Raw genomic sequence first — 16923 nt, forward strand, 5'->3', positions numbered from 1 at the left:
TAGCCTACTTGCTTCCCTACATAGCTTTTCTTATAAGTTTCTTATTTTCTCATAGGTTTGATTATTTTTTTATTAATAAGTTTAAATATTTATATTAGAATATATTTCACCTGTGTTGGTGTCACTAGGCATAACCCTAGGTAACTCGGGAGGGTGGAAAACCACGAGTGTCGATGAAGACTTCCTGCACCGGCCGAACCTGGTGGCCAGGTCCCTTCTGTTTTTAATTTGCCTGCTATTGGTAATTGTTATTTTGTGGGTATTTGGGGAATTGTAATTGTTAGACCCTAGGGTCACCTGCCCAGTACGAGTTCAGGTCCAGGGTCTGCCACAATGGTACTCTTTGCCATAGGGACACTCTTCTCATTAACTCCTGTTTCCCCCCGAGCACATGCGGGATGGAAAGAAATCCCTTCTAACTTGGAAACAAACACATATGAGTCCCTGAAGGTTTGCTTTGCCCAAGAGTTTAACCTCTCTAACTGCTGGGTATGCTCCCAAATCCCGCACTATGCAGCAGGGTTACCCTGAAGGGTAGTTCCCCAAAATTGGTCGGATATCTGTTGGGGATGGTTCAGTAGGGGGGGGAAATACCTCAGGAACCCCCTTGTCGCAAAACTGTACCATTGAATCCCAGTATGCATTAAGGGATGACCCCTTGAAACCGCAGGCCAACTCAACACATCTCCCTTCCCCTATTAGGCTGCGGTCAGTGGCCCCCAGGTTGGTGTGCTATCAACAGCTCAAGTCCAGCAATCACACCTGGCCCGCTGGGAATAGCACCTGTCAGTATTATTTATCCCCTGACAGTGACGCTGCCATCCCTGTCTATGTTAACGGCAGATCCGACTCTACCACCCGGTTCGGAGCGTTTAATGACAGACAAACAGATAGGTGGAGTAGTGGGTTATGATGGCTTGGTAGGGAATGGCCACTCCTTTTACATTTGCGGAACCTCTGCCTATAAGTGGCTACCGCATCGGTGGTATGGAAGCTGCTATCTAGGATATCTTGCCACTCCCCTTCGTGTCCTCCCTAAACTGCCCCCTGGCCACCCCAGGCAGTGTAGATCTTTGTATGCCACTCCAGAGCCCATTAAGGAAGGAAACAGGTTGAGTATGATCCTCCTCCCATCCTATGGGGTGGGATGATTGGCTCAATTTTATCGTAGGCTCTCTGTGTTTCTCACCAACTATGTCAATGAGACCTTGGCCATAGAGAAAAGCCTTAACTCAGAGCTTTACCAGCTCCGGTTGCTGTCCCTGCAAAACAGACAGGCCTTAGATTATGTTTTAGCCTCCCAGGACGGGGTGTGTGCCCTTATTGGAAGTGAATGTTGTATTTATGTCCCGGAAAACTCACAGGACATTAACAAGCACGTCCTATCAGCCGAACAGGCTTTCAAGCAGTGGAAGGCCCAGGAAAGGGAACCCACTGTTTTCGATTCCCTTTGGAATTGGTTGCCCAACCTGGGAGGACTGGGGAGTGGCCTTGTGCGACTCCCCCTCACAGGTGTGGTACTGTGCCTGGTCACCCTCCTCCTGATTGCTTGTTTTAAAATGCTCCTCCGTAAGCTTTGTGCCCCCCATCCCCCAAAAGTCCTGGCATACCCTCTCATTGATAACCCCAGCTCCATGGTACTCAATCGTATCTTGTCCACAGAATATGAGAAAACTCAGCCAAAGGCTTGTTGAGTATTCTCAGAGGAGGGAGTTGTTGGTGTCACTAAGCATAACCCTAGGTAACTCGGGAGGGTGGAAGACCACGAGTGTCGAAGAAGCCTTCCTGCACTAGGCCTAAATGAACCAAAGTCCCTCCATGTTTAAACTCTAATCGACCTCAAAAGCCAGATGGAGAAATTGGAATGTGTAACAGCCAGTTATCAGTTGCAACACCGCTCATACCGGTCCCAAGCGGTAATAATGAGGCCTGCATGTTTCTGGCTGAAGGGAAAATAAAAGTTCAAAGGGAAAGGAACAAGATAATAATTCAAAGAACAGTTACTAACAAGCTAGCCTTATAGCCGCCAAGATGACTTAATTGCTTAATGTAACTACTACAAGGGAAGGGAGGAGGAATGGGGGGGGAGAAAGGGAAGAGCTTAGCTACAAAATGTATAAAAAGAGAAAAGCTGCTTATGATGGTGTGCTTGATCTGAGATGTGCCAGTCTCCTTTGAGATCTCAAATAAACTTTGATTGCTTCTCCACCCTGGTGTGTTTATTGGCGTGATGCACACCAGGCAATGAACCCCGCTGTTGCTTTCCTCGGGCACTCTGTGCCGGCAACACCTGTAAGACAAGGGACCTGCAGGCCACATCCTGTATGTTGAGCTAAAGCAGGTAGCATATATGAAAAGGGTTGGGGAAAAGTGAAGCCAGAACCTCCTGTTGAAGTTGTGGAAGAGTAGGAATAGGGTCTGCAACCTTGTGCATTGTAGATAGGCATGCGCCAGGGTCTGCGTCATGCTGCAAAATGGGCAGGCAGCTGGAATGGGGGGGAACTGGGCCAGGTACATGCCCTTGCTCATGGTCCATGAAGGAGCCACCAAATAATAGCCCTGGTGGGCAATGGGGCCAGAGTGGAGTACTTTCTGGCCCACCAGGGTTCCTCGCCCTCCAAAGCTGGTAGTATGTCCCCCCACTTGGTATCAGGGCATCTGAGGAAGTGAAGCATGTGGAGCATAAGCATGTAAAGTTGTTCCCTTGGAGGAATTCAGAAATGAACCGGCTGCAGGGTGTGCAGCCCGCTCAGGTCATGAAAGGGAAGTGATCATGGGGACATGGGACTCATGGGACAGGAGCGCAATCAAGAATTCCAGAGGTCCTGGGGGGAAGGGTGGGTGGGAAGCACCCTCTTGTAGGACACATTCAAGGAAAACCTGAGCAGTAGAGAATAAGGTGGCCACACCTGCTGGAGTATGCGCAGGGGGATCTGAAGTGTGAAAAGCCCTAGGTGAGCTCCAAGATGAAAGAGGCCATTGTGGCCACTAAATGGTGGGCTGAGAACTGGGCCGGCCGAATGCTGGAGGAATAGGCCGAGGCAAGATGGAAACAAAATACATACATGCCGTCCAACCAGGAGTGGTGCAACCGATCGACCTCTAGCTGGATATAAGTAAAGGAGGAATTGTCATCTGGGTGTTGGTTGCACCAGACATCCACCAGGGAGTGATGATTAATGATCTCTCTGAGGATGTCTGCAGCAGTCTGGCTGCTCTTGATCCCTGAGCGATTCTGATCCTCAAAGATGGTATTAAAATCCCCACCCAGGACCAGGCACTAGTGAGGATCCAATGTGCTGAGTATGGCAGACGCCTGTTGATAAAAACACACCCACTCTGAGCCTGCATTCGGTGGGTAGACATTGAACAGCTTCAATGTCATCCCCTCCAAACAGGCCTGGAGGTTCAGCAGGCAACCTGGTATGACCTCTTCAACTCCCAGCATCTCAGGCTATAGATTGGGGGAGAACAGGGAGGCAACCTTAGCCAAATGAGTGCTGAGGTGTCTAAAGTATACCCGGACCCCCGATTCCAGACGCCAACTAGTCTCGGCTGCTGGATCCATGTGCGTTTCATGCAGGCAAACCACAAAATAAACAAGTCACAAACGAAGGAGAGCACCTGGCAACTGTGGAGACCCACCCTAGAGCCTCTGGTGTTCAATGTTGAAAAGATGGTTGGCTTCATTCTGAGGGCTGAGGAGGATCCTCACGGGCAGGAGAATCCCCAGCCAGCCTTGCAACAATTGCTGACGAACCTGAAAGGCTTGTGACAGAAGTTGTGGGCCCACAGGTAGATCAGGATGTTCTACCTCCCGGTTCCCCTCCACTCCTCCAAAACAGCCCTTGTGGCTAAGAGGACAAGATGGAAGTCTCCCCAACGCTGGAGAGGGAGCTTCACCTTACCCTTGAAATGACAGGTGTCCAACAGAAAATGGTGAAGCTCATCCCACAGCACAGTGGGGGATGGGGTAGTGGACCCATGATGATCCTCTGGTTGGGCCCTTCTTACGACCCTGTGGCCCACAGATATGAGCAAAGAGGGAGAAGACCACCGGTGCTGCTACTGTACCGATGGTGCTGCGCAACCCGCATATATCTCCAGAAAGGGTAAGGGAGCTGTAGGGAAGAGAGCAGCCCCAAAAGCATGATTAACGGGAGACAAAAAAAAGCCACCTGAGGTTCGCCCAAGGACGGGGGAAATGAGACAGCCCCTGGGCGGCAGCGGTATGGAATATGGAGAGGACAAAAATGATTAGGGCTTCACTCCCCCCTCCCTCCCCAGATCCTGCCTCTGCTCTGTGCCTGCGGCTAACGCTCAGGGCAACCTGAGCTGAGGGATTCTTCTGCTGCTCCATACGGGGTGATCTGGGCTCTTCCCCTCCCCTGGTGACTCTTTCTGGGGCTGGAGGAATGAATTCCTGCAAGCTGAAGTGGAGGCAGCCTGGGCTCAGGGCTTCTGCTCCCTTCTGCCAAGCTGCTCCACATGAATCAGATGAGGATTGCCATGTTCTGTTCATCCCCTCTGAAGCACTTGGCACTGGGCACTGTCAGAAGACAGGCTACTGGGCTACATGGACCATTGGTTTTACCCAGTACGGGCATTCTGATTTTCTTATTTAGACCCCAGATGTATCTGCCTCCCCTCCCAGAGCTGAGATAGATCCCAAAAGTCCTGATGGGGTCTCTATCTCCACAGAGCTTGTAACAAAGTAAGAATAAACATTAAAATGTTAACACAAACCAGTGCCCCTTAAGTGACTTGCCAGAAGATGTGAGCACATATTGGTTTTAGAGATGACTGGGTCGCAGCTGACAAGGGGAGGAGAAGACAGGAGCAAGTGACAGGGGCAGGGCCTTGGGGAGAAGACACACAGCAGGCTTGAGGCTTGACAGAAGAGATGGGGCAAGATTGTAATTTCAGGGATCCAGCTATCAGCAATTAGAAAGGTGGCAACCCAGTCTAGTGTACATAGACTGATTCCCCAGTTCATCGCATTGACACAGCACAGTAAGGACAAGGAAGGGTTTAATGTCTCTCTGTCTGTGCAGTAAGTGATTCAGGGAAGAGGCCCCAGCACCATGCACCAGCCAGCTCTGCACAGAGCTCAATCTGAGAGCAAGAGCACAAGGAGAAAAAAATTAGTTCTGTTTATGAGTAAAGAGCTGGAGCAGCCTTCCCCGGATCTGTTTGGTCCTCACCCCGTAAATGATGGGGTGTAGCATGGGGGGCATTAGCAGGTACATACTGGCAATGAGAACGCGCAAATGCAGTGGCACATTCTGGCCAAATCGCTGCATGAGAGACGAGAAGAAATGTGGGATGTACAAAGCTAAGATGGCACAAAGATGAGAGCTGCAGGTCCCAAAAGTTTTCAGCCGGGCATCCTTTGTGGGGAGGCGGAAGATGGCCCGGAGAATCAGAGTATAGGACACAGCGATAAAAAACACATCCATTCCGATCACAGAGAAAAGATTAAACAGGCCATAGTAACTACTGATGCGGATGTCAGCGCAGGCCAGGTTCACCACAGCTATATGCCCACAATAGGAGTGGGGGATGATGTTGGTTCTACAATACGGCCACCGCCTCGCCAGGAAGGGATAGGGTAATGTGACTATGCCACTGCGCAGCAAGACGGCCAGGCCTATCTTGGCCACAACAGAGTTTGTCAAGGTCGTGGAATATCTCAGAGGATTGCAGATGGCAACGTAGCGATCAAAAGCCATGGCCAAGAGGATTCCAGACTCCATCGTTGAGAAGGAATAAATAAAGTACATCTGGGTGAGGCAGGCACTGAAACTGATCTCCCTGGAATTGAACCAGAAGATGCTCAGCATTTTGGGTAGGGTGGATGTGGACACGACCAGGTCAGTGACGGCCAGCATACAGAGGAAATAGAACATGGCCCCCTGGAGGCTCGGCTCCGTCTTCATGATGAGCAAGATAGTTAAGTTCCCCAACACGGCTATGGCGTACATAGCACAGAAGGGAATGGAGATCCAGATATGGGCTTCCTCTAGGCCAGGAATACCAAGTAGGATGAAGGTGGAGGGGTTGGTGAAGTCGGTTGTGTTGGAATCTGACATGGATTAGGGAAGAAGGTGTCCAACTCTGAGGCATAAGGATGTCTCCTGCATGTACCGTACTTTCCCCTGACTTTCTGTTTGTTCCCAGGGTCTTGGGTGATGGTCGCAGCAGAAATGCCTGCATGGAGAGACAACGTTAATATGAGACGCTACATGCACTAGTGGAGGCTGTTCTCATGGGAGAAGCAGATTGATCACTCTTCGCACACTGAAAAATGACATTTTCATTATTCAGAGAAAATAACTATGAACAATGATCCTACTAAATCCAATTCCATATTTTGTGGTGCTCTCTGGATTAACAATTCATACACTTTGTGGTGGGGGAACCTTAAGAAGCACGAGCAGGAGACAAAAGTGTGGATACTGGTTATCCATCACTGGTTAACGAGAGCCAGGATACGGAGTCCATACTGTCGGAAGTTCTCCATTGATCCAGTTGGTCCAAATCTGAGAGTGGAAAAAAAAAACTTTTGGGAATACATGTGCTGGGAGAAACATCCCAACTAGAACATACCTCAGGGGAAAGACCTGGGCACCATTGATAGCAGATCAAGAGAAACACCTGTTCATTTGCAGCAGTGGACAAAACAAAAGAATGTTCAGATCCCTAAGATATGGGATGGAGAATAACATGTTCGGGATATGTGTTCAGTTTTGGTCGTCTATTAAGGATATAGCATATATAAAAGGGATTTCCAAGACAGGATCTGATAATGGGGGAGGCTGCCATATGGAAACATATAGAAAAGTCTGGGACTCTTTAGTTTACACAAGAGACAAAGAAGAGAGCATATGATATAGGAGAGGAAAATAAAAAATGAAACTGATTTACATTCAAATGGACAGTTCCCAACCAGTCCTATCTATAGACACTTAGTGCTCCAAGAGGACTAATTCCCCAAAGCTGAGGAAGATTGTCAGCAAAACTGATGGAATGAAAATTGGGGTTTTTTTTAGAACAGTTTATTAGATAGGAGAAAAACCATGATTCCACAGTCAACAAAGTGAACAACTTTTGGTAAAAACCCAATTCAGTGGTAAAGTGAGGGCAGCAATGGGGGGGGGGCAATAAGTAACAAAGAGGAAAAATGGAAAATAGATAGCCAAGAATAAAAATTTTAAGTTATGAAAATTGATAAGGGATGTTAAGACATCAGGGAAAACTCCATGTTTGGCAGGGCTCTGGATCACAAAAAGGAGGTTATTAACTATATTAACAAAAAGAGAAATCCTAAAAAAAGTTTTATATCAATTCCTGTGTTAATTTATTAAAAATAAAGGGAAAGGTTTTGGGTTTTTTTTTTTAACACAAGAATTGACAAGGTTAAGAAACAATGGGAAAGCTGGTATGGGATTAGTTCAAAAAGAAGTCTAGAAATATAATTAATGCCAGTCACCAACAGGGTTTATGCAAAACAGGTCTTGTCAAATAAACCTGATTTCATCCTTTTATGAGAGTACATATTTGTTGATCAAGGGTACACATTTTGTTAATCAAGGGAACCACACAGAACATATAACGTTGAGAAAAGGTAATTGCTATCATAATTCATATTTGGCCTGTAGAACTCCTTGCCACAGACATTATTGGAGTGAAGAGCATAGAAGAATGGGAATCAAAAAGGAATTGCCATTGTAGGTGGTGCTGGTGTCATCCCCTGTAGTTAAGGCTGTCATTATTTTTCTCCTGAGGAGCCCTAACAGCTCCAAACTTTCCACCAGATAAAAGTCAGGTAACTGCCCCTGTTTCCCTACCCCTTAACAGACAGAAGAAGAAGAATGAAAGAAGCGGGGGTGACAGTGTCTGTGCATTAGCACACGGCTGGCTCCTAATGTCTGTACTCGGTTCTTGCTCCAAGGGGAGTTTTGCCTCACTGGGGCCTGAGCAAAGTATGAGCCATGGTCTCAGAATTTGACCTTGTATTTCACATCTACTAACACCTTTCATCCTGAAGGATTCACTGTGCCACTGAAATGCACCACCTTGGGGCTGGAGTCCATCAGGCAGGATGCGCAGGGGTGCACAGAAAAGAGTGACATTTTGGCCAGTGATTCTTTAGCAAACTCATCACTTATGGCAAGGGCCCTGGGATATGTCATTGTTTTGCAGAGGGGAAAGGACCACAGACTTACTCCACAGGGTTTGTCGATCAGGTGAGCTCCTCAGCAAGAGATGGGTACCTGTGAATTCTGAGATGGAAGTGTCCTCCCTGGGAATCCCCCACAGGTAGCCGTGTCCCACACCTCTCTCAACCTAGAATTTTCAGCAACATCCCATGCCAAGAGCCGACAGAGAGTGTGCAGTTTATAATATAACTCTGTGTATTCCCAGTGGGGTTTGCTCAGCCTCTACAGGAGAAGAGAGCATCTGAATGTAAACAGTCTGTAGACAAGCATGTCTCTGCTTCTGTGCTAATTATCCTGCTTTAGAAGTAAACAGTAATTAAGGGACCTTCCCAAAGGGAGATGAGAACACCTGGGCTCTGTGCTGAGTCAGAGAGGAATTGGCTGCTCTGAGTATTTGTGTATATTTATAAATTATAGTTGATTAGAAAGAAAAAAAGGATTCATACCTAGATTTCCACAGGCTCTGGTACCCTATAAATGCCCAGGATGAATAGGTAGATAGGAGACAGAGAGAACTGGAGAAAGATGACTAATGGGAGACATGAGCACAAAATCTTCTCACTATCATCATACTGTGCAGCACCCTTCAGTGAAAGATCTTCAAAACGGCTAGCAAAGGAAAGTCATTATGAAAATATCCCCAGTATACACATAGGTAAACTGAGGCATGGGGAGACCTGGTGAAGGTCACACACAGAATAGGAGACATGATGACAGACACAACCCAGGAGTCCTTATTTCCCTGCTGTAATCACAGTCTCTCCATCACACCAAGAGGGAAATGGACTCATGCTCTGGCAGGGACTGTTCATTGGGTGGGATGCAGAGGAAAGGCTGGAAGAGGCAGCCTTTGGCCATTGCCATCCTGTCAAGGTGAATCTGAGGTTTTCAGAACTAGCTGGACTTTGTGAGCTCCCCACTCCTATGAGGTGTGAACTCTGGGACTCCCCTTCCACTGCCACTCAGAAACCTGCCAACGCATCACAGTCACCGGGGTCGCCTCAGGGGACCAGACTTAGGCTATGTCCACACTTGCAGATGTAACAATCCGGGAGTTAACCCCCCCCCCGCCCCCGAGAGCGCTGCAGGGACAGGGCTGCTGTGTGTTCACACTGTCAGCTGCCAGTGCAATGGCATGGCCACATTTGCGGCACTTGCAGCGGCATTCGGAGTGGTGCACTCTGGGCAGCTATCCCACAGTGTTGGGCTGTTGACATGTTCTTCCCACCACAGGGATGCTAAAATTATTATATTATGGTCACTATTTCCAAGCGGTCCTGTTATATTTACCTCTTGGACCAGCTCCTGCACTCCACTCAGGACTAAATCGAGAGTTGCCTCTCCCCTTGTGGGTTCCCGTACCAGCTGCTCCAAGAAGCAGTCATTTAAACTATCGAGAAATTTTGTCTCTGCATTTCGTCCTGAGGTGACATGTTCCCAGTCAATATGGGGATAATTGAAATCCCCCACTATTATTGATTTCTTAATTTTGATAGCCTTTCTAATTTCCCTTAGCATTTCATCATCACTATCACTGTCCTGGTCAGGTGGTCGATAATAGATCCCTAATGTTATATTCTTATTAGAGCATGAAATTCTGTCCTTCCGATATATTTTGTACCCCGGAATGATTGTGTCCCATTGATTGTACTCAGTCCACCAGGTTTCTGTGATGCCTATTATATCAATATCCTCCTTTATCACAAGGCACTCTAGTTCACCCATCTTATTATTTAGACTTCTAGCATTTGTGTACAAGCACTTTAAAAACTTGTCACTGTTTATTTGTCTGCCCTTTTCTGATGTGTCAGATTCTTTTTTATGTGAATGTTTCTCATCTGATCTGGCCCTTACATTATCCTCCTCCATCCTTTGCTCCTGACTACAACCTAGAGAATCTCTATCAATAGACTCTCCTCTAAGAGAAGTCTCTGTCCGATCCACATGCTCCTCTGCAGCAGTCGGCTTTCCCCCAGCTTTTAGTTTACATGGCCGTGTGCATGGAACCGGGAGCATTTCCGAAAATGCCACCATAGAGGTCCTGGATTTCAGTCTCTTCCCTAGCAGGACATCTCTCCTACCCTTCCCTATGTCACTGGTAACTACATGTACCACGAATGGATCACTTGATAATTATCTGTTCTGTTCATTCCCTCTGAAGCATTGACATTGGCCACTGTCGGTAGACAGGATACTGGGCTAGATGGACCTTTGGTCTAACCCAACATGGCCATTCTTAAGTTCACTGAGGAAGGAAATGGTGTGCAGAAGTTGTGTTGTGTTGTGTTTACCTGGATCTGGGAATCTCTTCTGCTGTCTAAAGTAGAGGAATTGTTTTAGAAACCTGTGAATGGTGTTCCGGGGGGCCCACTCTGAGATTGCTCAATTAGGGCAAACTGCAAAGAAAGGGACTTACAATCCCCAAAACGGGTGATTATTCTAATACTTGGATTTACCAAAGCAGCAACAAAACAGCGTTCACAATGCTTTACACAGTTCCCTTAAAGCAGGGATCTCAAACTCAAATCACCACGGGGGCCACATGAGGACCAGTACATTGGCCCAAGGTACACATCACTGATACCTTTTCATAAAAAGATACGAAAACTCCCCGCTCTGCCCCTGGCCTAGCCCCCACACCACCCCTTCCATGAGGCCCCGCCTCTTCCCACGCCTTCCCCGCCCCATTCCCACCCTTTCCCCAAAGTCCTCACCCCAACTCGGCCCCCTCGGTGCCCCTATTACAACCCTTTCCTCAAATTCCTGCCCGATCCCCGCCTCTTCTCCGCCTTCTTCCCTGAGCGTGCCACATCCCCACTCCTTCTCCCTCCTTCCTGGGAAGTCCTAAGCGCCGCCGGAAAGCTGTTTGGCAGCGGGAAGCATGGCAGGTAGGTGGAGGAGTGGGGAAGTGGCACGCTCGGCGGGCAGGCAGTGGAGCAGGGGGAGGGGAGCTTGGCTGCCAGTGGAGTCGGCACCTATGGCGGGCTGCAGGAAATAACTCTTTGGGTTGTATGTGGCCCGTGGGCTGCGTGTTTGAGACCCCTACCTTAAAGCAAAATAGGCTTGGGCTTCCACCCATACAGCCAAGTCAAGTATGATGATGATTATTGAAAATCTTGTTCATCATATAATAAAGGTCTACCAATACCAAAGAATTCTACACATCACCTCCCAGGTGAATGAATATTTCAGATATTACCCAAATACTCACTTAGAACCAATTCTTATAAACGAAACTAAGATATATTAAAAAAGAGAGAGTATTGGTTAAAAGATAATTATACACAGAGACATGATTAGAGTTTTTAAGTCAGTTTCATAGGAGAGATGGCTGGCTTCAGAGTTGGATTAACATAAGGTTATTATCTATTAAGCAGTTTATAGAGAGTTCACCAGAAACTTTAAAGAGAAGTACAGAAAATGATATTATTGCACCCAAGTTCCTTCTAATATTATTTCCTTTTCACGTATGAATTAACTGAATACAGCTCTAGACAGGAATCATTTGGTTACACTGTTACCCTCTAACAAGCTGTAGTTAAACGTAGACTACTAAAGTCACTAACTTCTATCAGTTCTTTAATAATACAAGTCTACATTTCAAAGCTGTAGCGTATCTAAGATGGAATGGTCCAAATTACCATTTACATATTTTTCTACTCTGTCTCTAAAGGGTGAATCTGGGTCAATAGACTGCAAGTTGCTTAACTCTTTCCTGTGTCACTCACCCCTTTTGCAAGGCCCGGGGCTGTTTGGTTTAGCGATCATGTGACCCAAAAAGGAGAAACTGGAAACAGAGTGTGCCCAAGGGGGAGCTCTGGGAAGGGTCTGCTGAAGTAATTGGAGAGTTGGGGGGGAGCCAAGCCAAAGCTAGCCTCAGGGCCTTGGTGCTTGGCACTGCGAGAGTGGGCCTGGAGACCCAGAGCCAGAGGCAGGGTCTGAACAGTGCTGTAACCCAAAAGCACATGGGTCTTGTTTGTGGGCCCCAAACATGCTCAGCTGGTGAGTGTCCAGTTTCACAAGCTTGACCGGGTCTGTGACAGCAAACCTGGAGCTGCTACAAAGATGTGGAAGGGGAATGGGCCTGGCCAGGGAGGTGCCACAAGATATTTTCTTCATCCAAATGTGGCTCCTCTGCCATCTGTGTATCCCCAAGTGCTCTCGTTCCAGAACTGATCCATCCAAGCTTCCCTGAAGGAAATGTTTGTGGAACACACAGTACGTGTTTGGGGTCAGGGAGAGAGTTTGTGTCTCTCTCAGAAAGTGCTCCCCAGAACAGCAGAGACAGGGAGTCCCTGTTCTAGTGGGTTTTGTCCCATCTCTCTCTCTCTCTCTCTCTTTCTCCTCTCTCTCCTGGTGCATCCAGCTCCATCTTTCCTTTGTAATTCACCCACACACATACGTGCCTCCCTCTTCCTGTCACTTCTTAGTCCCTAGCCATTACCAACTAGCAGCCTGCAGCTGTGGCAGCCTATAGTCTAGCCTACTTGCTTCCCTACATAGCTTTTCTTATATGTTTCTTATTTTCTTATGGGTTTGATTATTTGTTTTATTTATATATTTAAGATTAAAGATTTAGATTAGAGTATATTTCACCTGTAAGACAAGGGACCTGCAGGCCACATCCTGTATGTTGAGCTAAAGCAGGTAGCATATATGAAAAGGTGTGGGGAAAAGGGCAGCCAGAACCTCCTGTTGAAGTTGTGGAGGAGTAGGAATAGGGTCTGCAACCTTGTGCATTGTAGATAGGCATGCGCCAGGGTCTGCGTCATGCTGCAAAATGGGCAGGCAGCTGGAATGGGGGGGAACTGGGCCAGGTACATGCCCTTGCTCATGGTCCATGAAGGAGCCACCAAATAATAGCCCTGGTGGGCAATGGGGCCAGAGTGGAGTACTTTCTGGCCCACCAGGGTTCCTCGCCCTCCAAAGCTGGTAGTATGTCCCCCCACTTGGTATCAGGGCATCTGAGGAAGTGAAGCATGTGGAGCATAAGCATGTAAAGTTGTTCCCTTGGAGGAATTCAGAAATGAACCGGCTGCAGGGTGTGCAGCCCGCTCAGGTCATGAAAGGGAGGTGATCATGGGGACATGGGACTCATGGGACAGGAGCCCAATCAAGAATTCCAGAGGTCCTGGGGGGAAGGGTGGGTGGGAAGCACCCTCTTGTAGGACACATTCAAGGAAAACCCGAGTGGAGGCAACAAGGTGGCCACACCTGCTGGAGTATGCGCAGGGGGATCTGAAGTGTGAAAAGCCCCAGGTGAGCTTCAAGATGAAAGAGGCCATCGTGGCCACTAAATGGTGGGCTGAGAACTGGGCCGTCCGAATGCTGGAGGAATAGGCTGAGGCAAGATGGAAACAAAATACATACATGCCGTCCAACCAGGAGTGGTGCAACAGATCGACCTCCATCTGGATATAGGTAAAGGAGGAATTGTCATCTGGGTGTTGGTTGCACCAGACATCCACCAGGGAGTGATGATTGATGATCTCTCTGAGGATGCCTGCAGCAGTCTGGCTGCTCTTGATCCCTGAGCGATTCTGATCCTCAAAGATGGTATTAAAATCCCCACCCAGGACCAGGCATTAGTGAGGATCCAATGTGCTGAGTATGGCAGACGCCTGTTGATAGAAACACACCCACTCTGAGCCTGCATTCGGTGGGTAGACATTGAACAGTTTCAATGTCATCCCCTCCAAACAGGCCTGGAGGTGCAGCAGGCAACCTGGTATGACCTCTTCAACTCCCAGCATCTCAGGCTCTAGGTCAGGGGAGAACAGGGTGGCCACCTCAGCCAAATGAGTGCTGAGGTGTCTATAATATACCCGATCCCCCAACTCCAGCCTCAAACTAGTCTCGGCGGCTGGATCCATGTGGGTTTCCTGCAGGCAAACCACAAACTAAACAAGTCACAAAGGAAGGAGAGCACCTGGCAACTGTGGAGAACCACCCTAGATCCTCTGGTGTTCAATGTTGAAAAGATGGTTGGCTTCATTCTGAGGGCTGAGAATGATCCTCACGGGCAGCAGGATCCCCAGCCAGCCTTGCAACAATCGCTGACGAACCTGAAAGGTTTGTGACAGAAGTTGTGGGCCCACAGGTAGACTAGGATGTCCTGCCTCCTGGTTCCCCTCCACTCCTCCAAAACATCCCTCATGGCTAAGAGGACAAGATGGAAGTCTCCCCAACGCTGGAGAGGGAGCTTCACTTTACCCTTGAAATCACAGGTGTCCACCAGAAAATGGTGAAGCTCATCCCGCAGCACAGTGGGGGATGGGGCAGTGGATCCATGATGATCCTCTGGCTGGGCTGCTGTTACGACCCTGTGGCCCACAGATATGGGCAAAGAGGGAGAAGACCACCGGTGCTGCGACTGTACTGATGGTGCGGCGCAACCAGTATATATCTCCAGAAAGGGTAAGGGAGGTGTAGGGAAGAGAGTACCCCTAAAGCGTCAGAAGGGGATACAAAAGAACCGCCCCCTGAGGTTCGCCCAAGGACAGGGAAATGAGACAACCCCTCTGCTGCAGTGGTATGGAATAATGAGAGGACAAAAATGAGTAGAGCTTCACTCTCCCCTCCCCCCACAGATCCTGCCTCCGCTCTGTGCCCACGGCTAACGCTCAGGGCAGCCTGAGCTGAGGGCTTCTTCTGCTGCTCCATACGGGGTGATATGGGCTCTTCCCCTCCCCCGGCGACTCTTTCTGGGGCTGGAGGAATGAACTCCTATCAGCTGAAGTGGAGGCAGCCTGGGCTCAGGGCTTCTGCTCCCTTCTGCCAAGCTGCTCCACATGAATCAGATGAGGATTGCCATGTTCTGTTCATCCCCTCTGAAGCACCTGGCACTGGGCACTGTTAGAAGACAGGCTACTGGGCTACATGGACCATTGGTTTTACCCAGTACGGCCATTCTGATTTTCTTATTTAGACCCCAGATGTATCTGCCTCCCCTCCCAGAGCTGAGATAGATCCCAGAAGTCCTGACAGGGTCTCTATCTCCACAGAGTTAGTAACAAAGTAAGAATAAACATTAAAATGTTAACAAACCAGTGCCCCTTAAGTGACTTGCCACAAGATGTGAGCACATATTGGTTTCAGAGATAACTGGGTCACAGCTGACAAGGGGAGGGGAAGACAGGAGCAAGTGACAGGGACAGGGCCTTGGGGAGAAGACACACAGCCGTGTCAAGGCTTGACAGAAGAGATGGGGCAAGATTGCAATTTCAGGGATCCAGCTATCAGCAATTAGAAAGGTGGCAACCCAGTGTAGTTTACATAGACTCACTCCCCAGTTCATCGCATTGACACTGCACAGTAAGGACAGGGAAGGGTTTAATGTCTCTCTGTCTGTGCAGTAAGTGATTCAGGGAAGAGGCCCGAGAACCATGCACCAGCCAGATCTGCACAGAGCTCAATCTGAGATCCAGAGCACAAGGAGAAAACATTTAGGTCCCTTTACGACTAAAGAGCTGGAGCAGCCTGCCCCGGATTTGTTTTGTCCTCAACCCATAAATGATGGGGTGGAGCACGGGGGGCACCAGCAGGTACACAGTGGCAATGAGAACGCGCAAATGCAGTGGCACATTCTGGCCAAACCGCTGCGTGAAAGACGAGAAGAAATCTGGGATGTACAAAGCTAAGATGGCACAAAGATGAGAGCTGCAGGTCCCAAAAGTTTTGAGCCGGGCATTCTTTGTGGGGAGGCGGAAGATGGCCCGGAGGATCAGAGTATAGGACACGGCAATAAAAAACACATCCATTCCGATTACAGAGAAAAGATCAAAAAAGCCATAGTAACTACTGATGCGGATGTCACCGCAGGCCAACTTCACCACAGCTATATGCACACAATAGGAGTGGGGGATGATGTTGGTTCTGCAATATGGCCACTGTCTCGCCAGGAAGGGATAGGGTAATGCGAGTATGCCATTACGCAACACCACAGCCAGGCCTATCTTGGCCACAACAGAGCTTGTTAGGGTCATGGAATATCTCAGAGGATTGCAGATGGCCATGTAGCGATCAAAAGCCATGGCCACAAGGATTCCAGACTCCATCTCTGAGAAGCAGTGAATGAAGTACATCTGGGTGAGGCAGGCACTGAAACTGATCTCCCTGGAATTGAACCAGAAGATGCTCAGCATTTTGGGCAGGGTGGATGTGGACATGACCAGGTCGGTGACGGCCAGCATGCAGAGGAAATAGAACATCGGCTCGTGGAGGCTCGGCTCCCTCTTCACGATGAACAGGATGGTGAAGTTCCCCAACACGGCTATGGCGTACATAGCACAGAAGGGAATGGAGATCCAGAGATGGGTTGCCTCTAGGCCAGGAATGCCAAGTAGAATGAAGGTGGAGGGGTTGGTGAAGTCGGTTGTGTTGGAATCTGACATGCAGTAGGGGAGAAGTTGTCCAACTCTGATGCATAAGGGTTTCTCCTGCATGTATTGTATGTTCCCCTGACTTTCTGTGTGTTCCCAGGGTCTCTGGTGATGGTCACAGTAGAAATGCCTGAATGGAGAGACAACGTTAATATGAGACACTGCATGCACTAGTGGAGACTGTTCTCAAGGGAGAAGGAGTCTGATTACTCTTCACACACTGAAAAATTACATTTTCATAAATCAAAGACAATAACTGTGGACAACGACCCTAGTAAATCCAATTCCATATTTTGTGGTGCTCTCTGTATTAATGATTC

At 48.4% G+C, this 16923-nt stretch overlaps 2 protein-coding genes across 2 annotated transcripts; both read right to left on the reverse strand.

The window, feature by feature from the left end:
• Positions 1–5144: 5144 nt before the first annotated feature.
• Positions 5145–6092, reverse strand: LOC112119973 (olfactory receptor 52E4-like). The gene has a single exon (XM_024218874.2). The coding sequence runs from the start codon at positions 6090–6092 to the stop codon at positions 5145–5147; it is 948 nt and encodes a 315-aa protein (XP_024074642.2).
• Positions 6093–15667: 9575 nt separating this feature from the next.
• On the reverse strand, positions 15668–16615 carry LOC112119971 (olfactory receptor 52E4-like). Its single transcript, XM_024218871.1, has one exon. It carries the CDS (start codon positions 16613–16615, stop codon positions 15668–15670), a length of 948 nt encoding a protein of 315 aa, XP_024074639.1.
• Positions 16616–16923: the final 308 nt, after the last annotated feature.

The sequence above is a fragment of the Terrapene carolina genome, unplaced genomic scaffold (assembly GCF_002925995.2).
Source record: "Terrapene carolina triunguis isolate 2854851 unplaced genomic scaffold, T_m_triunguis-2.0 Scaffold33235, whole genome shotgun sequence".
NCBI lineage: Eukaryota > Metazoa > Chordata > Testudines > Emydidae > Terrapene > Terrapene triunguis.